Source organism: Dromiciops gliroides, chromosome 6 (assembly GCF_019393635.1).
Source record: "Dromiciops gliroides isolate mDroGli1 chromosome 6, mDroGli1.pri, whole genome shotgun sequence".
Classification (NCBI taxonomy): domain Eukaryota; kingdom Metazoa; phylum Chordata; class Mammalia; order Microbiotheria; family Microbiotheriidae; genus Dromiciops; species Dromiciops gliroides.
This window is the reverse complement of record NC_057866.1, coordinates 208472992-208487736: the sequence shown is the minus strand read 5'-3', so window position 1 is coordinate 208487736 and position 14745 is coordinate 208472992. Positions and strand designations below refer to the sequence as shown.

The window sequence follows — 14745 nt, the reverse complement described above, 5'->3', positions numbered from 1 at the left end:
CTTCCACCAGGCCCAGCTGAATAAATCTAAATCTTTCTTCCGCACAATAGTCCTTCAAATACTTAAGAAAAGCTCTCAAGAATTCCAACCTCCTCTCACGTCTTCTTCTTTTTTTTGTTCTCTGGGGCAATGAGGGTTAAGTGACTTGCTGTGTGACCCTGGTAAGTATCAAGTGTCTGAGGCTGGATTTGAACTCAAGTCCTCCTGAATCCAGGACCCGTGCTTTATCCACTGCACTACCTAGCTGCCCCCTCAAGTCTTCTTTTCTTTAGGCTAAACATCCTGGCCTCCCTCTGGCATGTATTCAAGCATGTTCTCCCAGGGGTGTGTTGGTAAATGTTTAACAACCAGCTCTTCATTAAAAAAAAACAGCCACATAGCACAGGCATTTGTCAAATTTGCAATATTAATATTTTCTCCTTTACTTTTTTTTTGGTGAAGCAATTGGGGTTGTGACTTGCCCAGGGTCACACAGCTAGTAAGTGTTAAGGGTCTGAGGTCGGATTTGAATTCGGGTCCTCCTGAATCCAGGGCAAGTGCTCTATCCACTGCGCCACCTAGCTGCCCCTCTCCTTTACTTTTGAAAGTCTAGATGGTCAACAAAACAATAAATCAAGCCCTGATTTGTAGCATTTGCCAATTTCTAAAGTGAAAATGCTCACACTGAAAATTTAACAATCAGCAAGCCTCTGCCACATCTTGTAGTTAACCAATGAATGTCATTCACAAAATATAGGAATGAAAACTGACGCAATGCTCAAGATGCGAGCAGACCAGGGCATCCCAGGACACTCTAAGTCTCATACTATAACTTAGGATTTCGTCCATCAGCTATCTTGACCGCTGTATGTTCATCACACTGTTGATTTATATTGAATACAGTACATGAAACACCACCCCCTCCAATTGTTTCCAGTTGTTCAGTTTTCGTGTTGTCTAACTAAACCTTCTTCATCTTATACTCACGAAGGTAATTTTTCCAACCTTGCACTTATCCTTATTGAACTTCATCATACCAGAGTCAACCCAGTGTTCTAGACTGCTGAGGTCTTTTTGGATTGCGATTCTGCCATCCAGTGAGTTAGCTATCTCCCCCAGCTTTGGGTCAACTGAGAATTTGATTGGCCTGCCATCTATGGAATTATCACAACATTAGATAGCACAGATCCCTGGAGACACTCTCCTAGACACTGCCTTCCACAGGGACAGTGAACCTTTGAGACTGTTCTTTGGGCCCATCCATTCAGCCAGTTCTGAATCTTGAACCATTGTGAAATGGTACTATGCATATACTTAGTCCATATCTCTCCATCCTGACCAGAAGGAAAGCAGGAAAGATTTGGGGAAATTCTTTGATAAACCTTATGTATTTATAGACATACTTGTGTGCGACAGAGTGCTACATATATATGTCTTAGGCTGTATGTGTATTTTTGTGTGTCTCTGTGTGTTTTTGTGTCTACATAACTATCTATATATCATCTCTCTCTCTATCATCTATCAATCTAGCCTATCACTAGAAGGGAGGTCAGAAGAATCAGAGACAGAGAAATCATTAGGTAAATTGTATATGTGCAATCCTTTGCTAAACTATACACACATCTCTCTCTCTCATCATCTCTCATCTATCTATCATCTATCTATCATCCATCCATCTATTATCTATCTGTCTATCCATCTAATCTATCAACATTTAAGTGAAACTAATACAGTAGCCTCACCTGTTATTGTATGCTTCATTCGCATTCATAGTATCCTGCCTCTCTGAGGAAAGAGGAATATATGTTTATGCACATACATATGCATATAATCATAAATGTTTATAGATTTATATATAAATTTATAATTTTACATACAATTTTATGCACATTCATATATAGGTGACCTAAAATTTAGCCCCAAATTTCACATATGTAATATATTTTAGTGCAACTAGTAGCATAGTAAATAGAGAGCCAGCTCTGGAGTCAGGAAGACTCATCTTTCTGGATTCAAATGTAGTCTCAGACACTTATTAGTTATATGACCCTAGGCAAGTCACTTAACCCTGTTTGCCTCAGTTTACTCATCTGCAAAATGAACTGGAGTAAGAAATGGCAAACCACTCTAGTATCTCTGCCAAGAAAACCCCAATTGGGGTCACAAAGAGTTGGACACAACTGAAAAAGGGACTGAACAACAATGGCATAGGTGGAGAAAATATGTATGTGCACATATATTCATGTATGATCACACATATACCCAATGCATAATGTGATTCCTCTGACTCATCAGTCTTACCAGGCTCTGTCAAAGAAGAAAATGAGGTTTGTCTGATGTCACATAACCTGGTTTTTTGTTTGTTTGGGGTTTTTTGTTTTTTGTTTTTTGCAGGGCAGTGAGGGTTAAGTGGCTTGCCCAGGGTCACACAGCTAGTAAGTGTCAAGTGTCTGAGGTCGGATTTGAACTCAGGTCCTCCTGAATCCAGAGCCGGTGCTCTATCCACTGAGCCACCTAGTTGCCCCACATAACCTGTTTTTGATGAAGTCCACCTGAATCTCTGGGTTCCCTGCATTCTAGATTTCACCAGTCATCTTCTTCACTACACATTCTAGAATTTTGTGTGACCTCGGCTTCATAGCAGCAAATAACTGACTTGTGGGCATCATTTACTGCCCTGTGGGGCATTATCTTGGTCATTTCACAAGTTGGGGCCCTGGGGCTCAGGAAGGTTAAATGCCTTGCTCATGGCCACACAACGTTGGAACCCTGGGTCTCGCCTGAGCCGAGATTCCTGATTCCAGGTGCAGCCTTCTCTCCACAAGACCTCGCCATCTCTCCCCCCGACCATTCTGCCTCTCACTACCCCTCCCCATGGACTTCTCGGACAGACTGGAAAAGCAGTTCATAACAGCACTGAGCAGCCAGCATTTATAACGGAGCCCTCCTGCGGCTTGGGCCGTGCAGACCCTGCCTCAACATCAGCCCAACAGCAGCCCGGGCTCACGGTCCCAGAATTCCTGAGCCGGCCCCTTGGGCCCACGCCCCAGGCTGCTGTCCCGGAGAAGGGAGCATCAATCAGCACATTATTGGTACGGGGGGGGGGGGGGCTGGAGGAGCGAGGCTGTCATCATACACTCGCTGCTGCCAGGTCTGGCTGCCTGAGCCGCCTGGAAACCATCCAGGCAGTTGGTTTCCAGTCTCGTCCCAGCAGACGTGCAGCATCACAAAGGGTCTGGTCAAGGAACGATGGCGCTATGGAAATACGGGTCCTGCAAGCCGCTCTTTTGTCAGGCTCCAGAATGCTGAAAAACCCATCAAAAGCTCATTCATCCAGGGCCCCAGAGCGTCAGCAGCTGCTAATGCCAATAAAAGGAAACTAACGACTATGAAACGGTTCGTCACGCAGGGCACAGGGGAGCCGGCGCCTCTCTTCAGATCCCTTCCTCCTCCCCAATTTCTCCAAGGAAGGAGGAGCAAGAGTCTGGGCAAGAAAGAGGACTCCCTTTACCTGCTCTGTACACAAAGGAAGATAGGGACTGGAAAGGGAAGGAGAGAAAGGGAAAGTACACAGGAAAAGTAAGGAGGAAAGGTGGGGGAAGAAGGAAAGGGGAGAGGAGAGGAAAAGAAAGGAAAGGAAGAGAGCGTAAGTGAGGGAGTGAGGAAGGGAGGTAGGGAAGAAGGAAGGAAGGAGGGAGAGAGGAAAGAAGGAAGGAAGAAGGGAGGGAGAGAAGGAAGGAAGGAGGGAGGGAAGGGAGGAAGGAAGAAAGGAAGGAAGAGAGGGAAAGGAAAGGAATGAAGTGAAGGAGTAAGGGAGAAGTGAGGTAGGGAGGAAGGAAGAGAGTAGAGGAAGGAAGGAAGAAAGAAATGAAATAAAGGAATGAAGGAGGAAAAGAAGTAGAAGAAGGAACGGAAAAAGGACAGACTTCTCTCTGACGTCTCTTGACATCTCAGATATCTCTGCTCAATCTCTTCTTCTCAATTCTTTTTTTCCTCGTTTGAGAAAAGAGTTTTGTTGTTGCCTTTTAAAAAAACACTGCTATTCCAGCCTTGAATCCCTTCTTTGAAAAAGCGAAAAATATTTAAGCCAAACCAACTAACACAATGACCTCACTTGATACTGTATACCTCGGTTTGTCTCCACGGTCCTCTCCTCTCTCCTGAGGTGAGAGGAGTATTTAATCATCAGCTTTTGGGACCAAAATTGGGCGTTACAATCCAATAGTGTTCAGTTGTTTTTCAGCACTGTTTTGGTTGTATGTCCTATTAATTATGATTGGATTCTTCTCACTTGCCTCTGCATCTGTTAATACAAGTCTTCCCATGTTTTGCTGAACATATCCTGCTCATACTTACTTAATGAAGTAATCATTCCCTATTACATTCCTTTGTTAAACTTCGCTCAACTTTTGGGGTTAGGTTTATTTTGCTTTGCTTTTGCTCCTATAAAACATGCTGCTAAACATTTCATTATATACTTTTCCAAGCATCATAGACTCAGAGCTCTGATGGATCTTAGAGGCTGTGTAGTGCAATTCCCTGATTTTACAGATGAAGATACAGAAACACATGGAGGTTAAGTGACTTGTCAAAGTCATACAGGTAGTAAGTGTCAGAGTCAGAATTTGAAGACAGACCCTTTGAGTCCAAACTCAGTGTTCTTTCCACTATCTCCTGCAGCTTCCCAAGGCACTTCAGAGACGTCTCCTTATGGTGAAGCAGAATCAGAAAAGGGACATGATATTTAATTAAGGAGTTTTTAAGGGCCAAGAATCACTTGGTAAAGTACCCTAAATTGATAGCCAGATTGTTGGCAGTTAGGATGGGCACGGCTCTCCCTGTACAAACTAGAATAGCAGCCTTCTTTTCTAATAGCAACCTGGGAAGCCAGGTTATAGACACCAGAGGAGCTCAGGAAATTTAGCTCATGATGGCCACACGTGTTCCCAGCTGATCTGCTGGGCCTCAAGGCTATAAATAACTAGTAACATATCTACAGGCATTTGCACCCATCTTTCCGAATACTGCCATTGAGTTACAAATGAGCAGAGCTGTGACATAATCCAGGTTCATGTGAAAAACATCTGGTATCTATGACTTTGCTTAACTCTGAACAGGCTAGAGCCCCCAGGCCCCTGCAAATTGCCTGGTGAGTGGAGAAACATTCAAGTAGAAACAATTTAGAGAGGCTATTTGAGGGCCATGGATATCTCAGATTTGGGACATGTTTTAGTGACAACTTCATTCCATAAAGCTGTCCGATGAACCTGTGTGACCATTGCGTGGGTGGGGGGGGAGAATTAGTGACTGTGGTATGTGCATAGTAAGATGTCCAGAGGTGAATGGGATGTATTGCAGTAAAATCTCAAGAATTCTCCCAGAAATACCTCATGGGGCTACATCCATGTTATAGTGGTCTCAGTTCTGCAGGATGGCCACTGCTTATGAAGTCAATCAATCAATCAATATTTATTAAGTGCCTACTATGTGCCAAGTACTGTAGTAAGTGTTAGGGGTACAAAAAGAGGCAAAAGACAGTCCTGGTCCTCAGGAGGAGACAACAAGCCAACAAATATATAGAAACAAACCATATGCAGGATAAATAGGAAGTCATTAAGGGAGAGAAGACCCTAAAATTAAGAGCAGTTGGAAAAGTTGGGACTTAAAGGAAGTTTTTATTTGTAGCAATTCCATGGTGATACCAAACTGGACTTTTCCCACAATCACTGGTAAACCTGGGTATAGAGTATCCTGTGAAAGGTCATCAAATAAAATAAGCAAAAAAAAAAAAGATGGGGTGTGATTAAATGATTTCTAAGGTCCTTCCTAGTTCTAACATCACAGAATATAGGAGTGGGAAGGAACCCCGGAAGTCAGCTGGCCCAACTCACCCATCTTGATGTTGCATCTCTGATTGCAGCACACCCAAGTGGTCATCCAGCACTGACTAAGTGACCTCCAGTGAAGAAGAATCCACTACCTTCCAAGGCAGCACATTCCAATACTGGGAATTTGGTTTTGAGGCAATTGAGGTTAAGTGCCTTGGCTAGGGTCACATAGCTATTAAGTGTCTGAGGTTAGATGTGAATTTAGGTCCTCCTGACTCCAGGGCTGGTGCTCTATCGTGCCACCTAAATGCCCCAGTTTTTTTAAAAATGCAGTTCTGTTTAGTTGCCGTTGTACCATTCACACTCCCAAGTTATCTCAAAGGCCAAATTTTGTTCAGTAGATGATATGGTATTGGTATTGATAAGTATTGATAATTACAATTTATGTTTCAGGTTTGCAAAATATTTTTCATGTTATTTCATTTGAGCCTCACACTAATCCTTGAGGTAGGTGGTAATATTTCTCCCTTTCTACACATGAGGAAACTGGGACTAACAGAAGTTAAGTGACTTGTACAGGGTCACACAGCTCTAAAATTTTTGAATCAGGATTTGAACTTGGGTCTTTCTGATTCCAGGTTTGAGACTCTACCTACTATGATTAACATTTTTTTGGGCAGGGCAATGAGGGTTAAGTCACTTGCCCAGGATCACACAGCTAGAAAGTGTCTAGTGTCTGAGTCAGGATTTGAACTCAGGTCCTCCTGAATCTAGGGCTGGTGCTCTATCCACTGCGTCACCTAGCTGCCCCGGGCTCTATCTACTATGCCAGAAAGGTTTTCCTGACATAGAGTCTAAATCTATCTATCTATCTATCTATCTATCTATCTATCTATCTATCTATCTATCTATCTATCTATCTATCTATCCATCTACCATATATCCATCTATCTATCTATCTATCTATCTATCTATCTATCTATCTATCTATCTATCTATCTATCTATCTATCTATCTCTAGAGTCTAAATATCTATTTCTGTCTAAACTATAGTCTAAATCTCTATCTCTGTCTCTAGACTGATAGATGATAGATGGATGGACAGACAGACAGATAGATATTAGGGCCAATAGCATAATTGGAATTATGAAGTCTTAAATTTTCAATTGCTTGATGACTAAGGGAACCACATCATGGAGTTTTTCTCTCTTCGTAGCCAATTCCAATATGACAAAGGGGAGTCTCTGTTATAAAGGGATTATAAAATCATATGAATTAGAAGGTATGCCAAAGGCTCTCTAATCAAACCCCTTCGTTTTATAGATGAGGAACCTGAAGTTCAATAAGGGACTTGCCCAAGCTCATATGGGTGGAAAGTGACAAAGACATTCAGAAAGTTTGCTATTATGTCTGGGAATCTCATACGGGAGACACGCTGGCCAAGGTTATACCACATAACCATTAACTTATGGGATTCTGTAATCACTTCATCTCAGTTCTCTAGGGACCCCAAAAGAGTTAGAATTAGTCATTCACACATTAGCAAGTGTGAATAAAGTTAATATCATCTGTGAGCAACACCCAAATAATGTCTGTTGAAGTTTGCTGATGAGTGTGGGGGGACAATGCTTGTCAGAGAGGGGCCAAGGAGTTTTCATTTATAAATGTAATGATGAACAATTTTACTTAAATGGAAGCAAATATTTCAGAGCATCATAGATTTAGAGCTAGAAAGGATTTTTGAGGTCTACTACAATGATAAGAAAACCAAGGTCCAGAGAAAGGAAGTGACTCAGCCAAAGTCATATAGGTAATACCTGGCAAGACTGGTATTTGACCCTATGTCCTCTGATTTTTCAAATCAAGTGTTCTTTCCACAATACTGTGCTCCAGGATACTCCACAACATGAAACAGAGAAGCATAATATCACTAGAAAAATGTGTCCTAGTGACATTTGTAGATATCATCATAATCACAGTTCACAAATCCTTTCCTCTCAATAGCCTGGGTTCAAATTCTGCCTCTGACAACTAACTCTAGGGAAAATCAATTAACCTCTCTAGGCCTCAGTTTCCTTATCTGTAAAATGTAAGAGTTGAATTAGATAAACTCTAAGGTGGTCTCTTTCATTTCTAGTTCTATGATTTTCTGAGCTCTATAAGGTTGATAGTTTTATTATATCCATTATAAGGAGACAGGTTCAGAGATGCCAAAGTATTTTAAATGGCCCGACCCAATGTAGGAGCTTTTCTTCTCAAGAAGAAATTGGGGGTTGGGGGGGGACAGCTAGGTGGTGCAGTGGATAGAGCACTGGCTCTGGATTCAGGAGGACCTGAGTTCAAATCCGGCCTCAGTCACTTGACACTTACTAGCTGTGTGACCCTGGGCAAGTCACTTAACCCCAATTGCCCCACCAAACAAAAAGAAGAAGAAGAAGAAGAAGAAGAAGAAGAAGAAGAAGAAGAAGAAGAAGAAGAAGAAGAAATTGGGTAGTTGTAAAATGAATCATTTCACTATCAGGCTATTTTTCTCACCCCCTCTCCCCCCCCACCCAGCTAGTGTTCCCCCACCCCAAATTCTTCCAACTTCCTTGTGTGGAGCTGGCCTTGAGGCACAGATACTTAGCGGCATGGGAAACCCCACCCCTCCATGGGATGCTGTGGTAGCCTCTGCAAACAGAGATTTCATCACTCATTTTAATTTCTAATCTATGGTAATTTGGAAGTACAAAATCTCTAGTTTTTCTAAGGAAACACATCCATTTCAAATCATAACCCCTAACATGCAAGAATAGAAGATCACTTAAATTTATCTTCTAGCCCCACCTCTCCAAAGAAAAACAATTCTATTAGACCTAGCACCTTTTTTTGATGAGTATACCATTTTTGTCTTGGTATCCATAGTTCCTGGCAAATAATTGATAGGATAATTGGTCACAACTATTCACAATAGAATAATAGAAGTGGAAAGTCAAAATTAGTCATTGTATGAAATTGGGGTGAATGGAAAAGTTGGTATTTCTGCCCCCATTCCCTCTTCTCCCTCCCCTAGGACTATTTCTAAGCTACCTTCAGCTACCAATACTCAAAAAAGTTTAGATAACTTTGCATTTTCATTTTGTGTATATTTAGTTCGTCAGCTAGGTGGTTCAGTGTATAGAACTCTGGGACTAGAGTCACAAAAATTTGGCAACAATAGAAGGTTAAGAAGCTTTGTTATATACCTATATACCTGGGGTTGAGTAAAAATTTCTCTGGTGTAAAGGGGTCACGAATGGAAATAATTTAAGAAGCCCTGATCTAGATCCAACACATGTAAACTTTCACTTTAGACACAACTTTCATGGAACTGTGGGGAAAAACCTTTACAAATTATTTCATAAATGTCTATTATTAGAGGCACCAAACAGCATATTTCAACACTTCAAAGACACATAGTTTTTTGTCAGGGTGGATGCTGTCCACTAATGAGGATCAAAACCCCTCCTTCTATCAGCAGACGTTTTAATAAGTTGTTTTGGTCAAAGATTTCATGATGTGTTGACTAGTTGCTATGTCACTCCCACATAATTACCCATGCTACTCATTCCCAGACCCTCTACTCAAAGGCCCTCCAGCTTGGTGGACCCTCTCAAAGTTTGCACTTCTCTAGAATAGCCTTCAAGACCTCAGTTTGCCTCTTTGTTGTGAGAAATCACCTTTATGGCAAAACAATGTATAAGTCTCATTTTGTTTTTGTTATTGAGCCTTTCTGTTTTTATGTCAAATTCATTTCCAGATACCTCTCTGCTCCACCACCATAGGAGCTTCCTTTGTAACAAGGGAAAACAGTTAAGCAAAGTTAACTAGCACAGTCACTGTCCGATCGGGTATGCATCTCCCATAGTTATGATCTCCCACCTCTCCAACACTAAAAGGGAGCTGGCTTGTCCGGGAATACCTTCAGTCATATCAATTCCTCAGCTTTCAGCTTCATCCTTTAATGAAAGGCTTCCAAATTACTAAGGCCCTGAAGAAGAAAAGAGAAGACAACACTTTGCCCTTCTTTGTAAAAGTTAGGGACTTTGAATGTGGAACATTATAATGTCTGACTTTTTGCATATATTGGTTCTCTATACATTGAATTATTTTTTCTTCCTCTTATTCTTTTTTTTTTTTTCGGGGCAATGAGGGTTAAGTGATTTGCCCAGGGTCACACAGTTAGTAAGTGTCAAGTGTCTGAGGCCGAATGTGAATTCAGGTTCTCCTGAATCCAGGGCCGGTGCTCTATCCACTGTGCCACCTAGCTGCCCCTCTTCCTCTTATTCTTAATTATAAAGGGTGGGCCTTTAGGCTGTGGGGAAAGGAGGAATATAGTGGGAAATATAAGTGATATAAAAAATATCAACAGGTTTTTAAAAAAATGGCATCATTCCTTTCATTTGAATTAATGTGTGTATTGGTGTATATTCTTCTCCCGGCTCTACTTACTTTGCTCTGCATCAGTTCATACAAGTTTTTCCTTATTCTTATACATTTTTCATACTCACTTCCATAAACTTTAATATATATGCATACACATTCCACTAAATATTCAAGCTCCTCCAACATGCTTACAAAAGAATAACCCCACAGTACAATGAACCCCCTGTTGTCTTTTGCAAGTTTTGCCTTTCTTTGTATTCCCAGTGCATAGCAACAGCGTCTGGTACATAGTTGGTGCTTAATAAATGCTTATTGAGTGACAAGTCATTTAAACTCTGTGAATCTATGAACTCACTTTCAGCTCTAAATCTCTACAATCAGGAAACTTGGTTGGACAAAGGACTCCCCCTGCCCCCAGTTGTGCCAATAGAATATTTGAAATCAGGGCAGTCACCCTGGGGAATCTAGGCTGTCTGTTGTGTGGTTCCTATATAAGGGGGCCCTAATGAGACCTTATGGAAGAGTATTTGGGGGGAGAGAAAAGACCAGGATACTTTGTCCTCTATCCACGTTTTATTCAAGAAGTCAGGACAAATAAAAAGTGGTAAAGGAGGGAGGGGACCCCAGTAAGGATAAAGTGCCAAGGAGCAGGATGGGAACAGGAATCTGAGTCTGCCTGGGGCAAGAGCCAGAAGCAGGAGTGACCTTGGAGATGAAGGAGCAAGAAATAGAGGCCAGTCAAGCACAGAAAGTTCTAGAGAAGCTGCTGGGAAGCCCAAGAGTCCCTTACTGTGGCTCACACGTTGGTTTCCAGTTGTAGCCCATCAAATGAGAAGCCACAAATAACCCTCAGGGGGAGGTGCCCAAGGTGAGGGTGCCCACCTTCTTGCCTTTAGCTCCTGGGCTTAGACAATCAAAAGTTTCAGGCCAGAGTTGAGAGACACAGGCAGCAGCAACCAGGTGCAGGAGGAAGCCCCAGCTCAGCTCAGCCCCTCACCTCCAGCTGGGTCCCTGTACAGCTTAGACTAAATCAGACACCAGATACCAGGGCTGGAAGGAGGCAGGGCAGCCAACATCCACCTAATGTCTTCCAGGTGCTGCTATCCTAGCACTTGGCCAGTGAGAACCGAGAGAGCAACGTCTTTGGATTTACTCTATATGTTTATTCTCCATTCCCACTTTAATCGCCTTAGAACTTGTAGAGGTTCTAGAGGCAGCTTGGTGGCACAGTGGATAAAGCACTGGCCCTGGATTCAGGAGGATCTGAATTCAAATTGAGCCTCAGACACTTGACACAAGCTGTGTGACCCTGGGCAAGTCACTTAACCCTCTTGCCCCGCTAATAATAATAATAAATAACAACAACAACAACAACAATAATAACTTCAAGGTCCTAGAGAACATAGTTTGAGAAAAGCGAACCCATGAAGCGGTAAACTGAGGCAAATGCCTTCTTGAGGGAATTTAGATCTGTCTTTCCTCCCAAAGGGGAAGATGACCAGAGAGCACAAAGGGCAGTTCTTGAAATTCAAATCCCCCTTTTCCCTAAAGGGAAGGAAACTAGAGAAAGATGATCCTGTGAAATTAAAGTCTTATTAATCAAGGAAGAAAAAATAAATTAACTTGTGCATGGGTACTATCCAGTCTATGCTGAATAGGATGTCAGCTAATGGATGGGGAGAGTTTATATACCTTTTTAAACAAAGGAAGGTAAAGAATTTCAGAAAAGGTGGGCTAAGAAAGGAATGAGTCAGGGGGTCCCATTCCCAAGGGTGTGTGTGAGGAATCCCAGGGGTCAAGGATGTGGCCTTTGATACACAAATCAGAAGGCATCTTTGGTGATAAGCAGTTCAAGGCTTGATAAGGAGTTGTCTCCAAAACCAGGATAATTCTGAGAGCTCCATAACCAAAGTTAGGGTTGTCGCTAGAGATAAGGTTGTCTGCAAAAAGACCATAAACAGGATATATCTATAGTCTCATAACCTGCAGTCAGGTAAGTCTTTGAAGATTAGGATGTCTCTTGACCCACCAAATGGCTCAGGGTCTGCTTCAAAGCTGGTATGAGTTTAATTGGCTTCAGAGTTGCTGATTTTCTGCACATTTAGCTAGGTTTATGCTTGGTCACTGCAAATGATTGTTGGTATATCAGCCAATGCAGTCAGTCCGCATACAGTTCTTCTGGTTACCTAGGTAAGGGGAGGGCTCCAGCCAATCAAGGTATCCATTTCCACACAACTCAAAAGCTTCCTGACTAGCTGTGTGATCTTGGGCAAGTCACTTAATCCTTTTTGCCCCGCAAAAAAAAAAAAAAAAAAAAAAAAAAGCTTCCTGGATGGTTAATTCTGAGTCCCCCTGAAAGTCCAGAATGAAGAAAACAGTAACCAGTTATAAGTACTTGATTGCATACTGTTATTTAGAGGCTGCCTAGTCCAGTCCCCTCATTTAGAATTCATAGGATGCAAGGATCAGATTATTTATAATGGAAAAAACTGATGCCTAAGAGGTAGCTCCAACAGATGGATAGTGGACTGGAAAAAGAGCTGCACCTTGAGTCAGGAAGGGGAGGGGCATAGAGAATAAGCATTTATTAAGCACATACTATATGACAGGTACTGTGCCTTTAAGCACTTTACTAATATTATCTCATTTGATTCTCATAATAATCCTGGAAGGTAGGTGCTATTATTTTACAGTTGAGGAAATTAAGGCAGCTGGAGTTTAAGTAACTTGCCCAGGTCATACAGCTAGTAAGTGTCTGGTCAGATTTGAATTCAGATATTGTAGCCTTCAAATCCAGTGCTCTATCCAATTCATTTGAAGCTATCATTTTTTTAAAGTTCAGTTTTATTTTATTTTGGGGGCTTCATTCTCTCCCTCCCACTTCCCCCTCCTTTCCACCCCATTAAGAAAGCAAGAAAAACAACACCTATTACAAAAATGTATAGTCAAGCAAAACAAATTCTTAAATTGGCTATGCCCCGAAAAAGAAATATGTCTTGATCCATACTCTGACTCCATAACCTCTCTATCTGGAGGTGGGTAGTATATTTAATCATGATTGAAGTCATCCTTTTTAACCTTATCCTACAGAATGTATTTAAGTGGTGTTTACTTTAAAAATAGCTATGATTCACTGCCATCAGCAACTTTCTCCTTGCTGAGATGCCAATCTCAACAATGCCTCAGGAGACAGCTTCATAAATGGCTGTGACCCACCCCTCTGGTGCTGAGCCCCTGCAACCTTCATTAGCTGGGCAATTAATTCTCTGAGGAAAGTTTGCTACTGGGTCCATATCTGAAAATTTTCAGTTTAGCAAACTGTGCCAGAGATTGAGTCCACTGCCTTAGCTAGTGAAGATCCAGAATGACCTCCACACTGAGATAAGGCATCCAAAAACTGGAGGAAGTATTTAAGAGCACTAGTCTACCCTAAAGAAATAAATGATAAAGTAACTGAATACATGGGGGCTTCCCTTTTCTCTTTCTGTTGCAACTCCAGGAATGGCAAAATAGATCTGGCTGCTATCTATTACGAACGCATTGATGTAGAAGGGCATCATTATGGTCCTTCATCAACTCAGAGGAAAAATGCCCTTAGAGCTGTGGATACGGTCCTGCAACATATGCTCAAGTGGATCCAGGTGACCTAAAGCAAGGAAAAAAATGTGTCAGCTCTCCTGCCTTTCTCTCTCCTTATTCTTTCGTCTTCTTGACTGCCCCACTCCTCCAAGACAGTCCCTCTCATTATTAGCTCCCTATGTGGTAAGTGTTAAAGCAACAAAAGCAGGTCTGTGCATGCTGGTGGGTTGCATGCTATCTCTCAACTTGGCCTTTGGTGGTTTTCTTTCCTTCATTCAAGGAATGAAGCTCCAGGAAGCAAAAGGCTGTTGATATCCAGTCATAGCCACCATATTGACAAGAACTTGAGCTACATTATCCTAAGACTTCACTGAGATATCTAGTCCAGATCTCCAGAATGGCACTATTTATGGACAAACCAGTTGATCTAGTCTAGTGGGAGGCTTACAGGACTGGGAGTCAATACACATGGCTTCTCTTCCCAACTCCTGCACTCACTAGCTATGTGACCTTAGTGCAGCCCCCCTTAAACTCTTTATGTATGCCTTATTTCTGCAACTATAAATCTGAGATAATGATATCTGCATATCTTGCTTCACAGGTTTGTTGAGATATGTCAGAATTCTTTGGCATAATAAGAGATTTCAGAATTTTTTGAAAAGAAAAAAAGTACTAAAGAAAAATTGTTTAACACAGCCAGTTGATAGACATGTTACCTTCTAATGTAGCAAGCACAGGGCTAAGCGCTGGGGATACCAAAAAGGACAAAAGACAGTCTCTAGGCTCACAGTTTTATGGGGGAGACAACCACGAGCAAACTATGCACATACATACACGTATTTATATGCATATATGTGTGTGTATATTTATATATACAGGATAAATAGGAGAAAATCAATAGAGGGAAGTCACTAGGATTAAGGAAGATCAAGAAAAATATCTTAAATTTTTTTGT

The 14745-nt window shown here is 41.7% G+C and overlaps 1 protein-coding gene across 1 annotated transcript in view; it reads left to right on the top strand.

The window, feature by feature from the left end:
* Positions 1–14745, top strand: part of ENPP6 (ectonucleotide pyrophosphatase/phosphodiesterase 6) — a 161452-nt gene that overhangs the window by 115955 nt on the left and 30752 nt on the right. The window contains exon 4 of the mRNA XM_043971241.1: positions 13711–13852. Within this exon, the coding sequence (XP_043827176.1) occupies positions 13711–13852 (142 nt within the window). The remainder of the gene's footprint in view (positions 1–13710; positions 13853–14745) is intronic.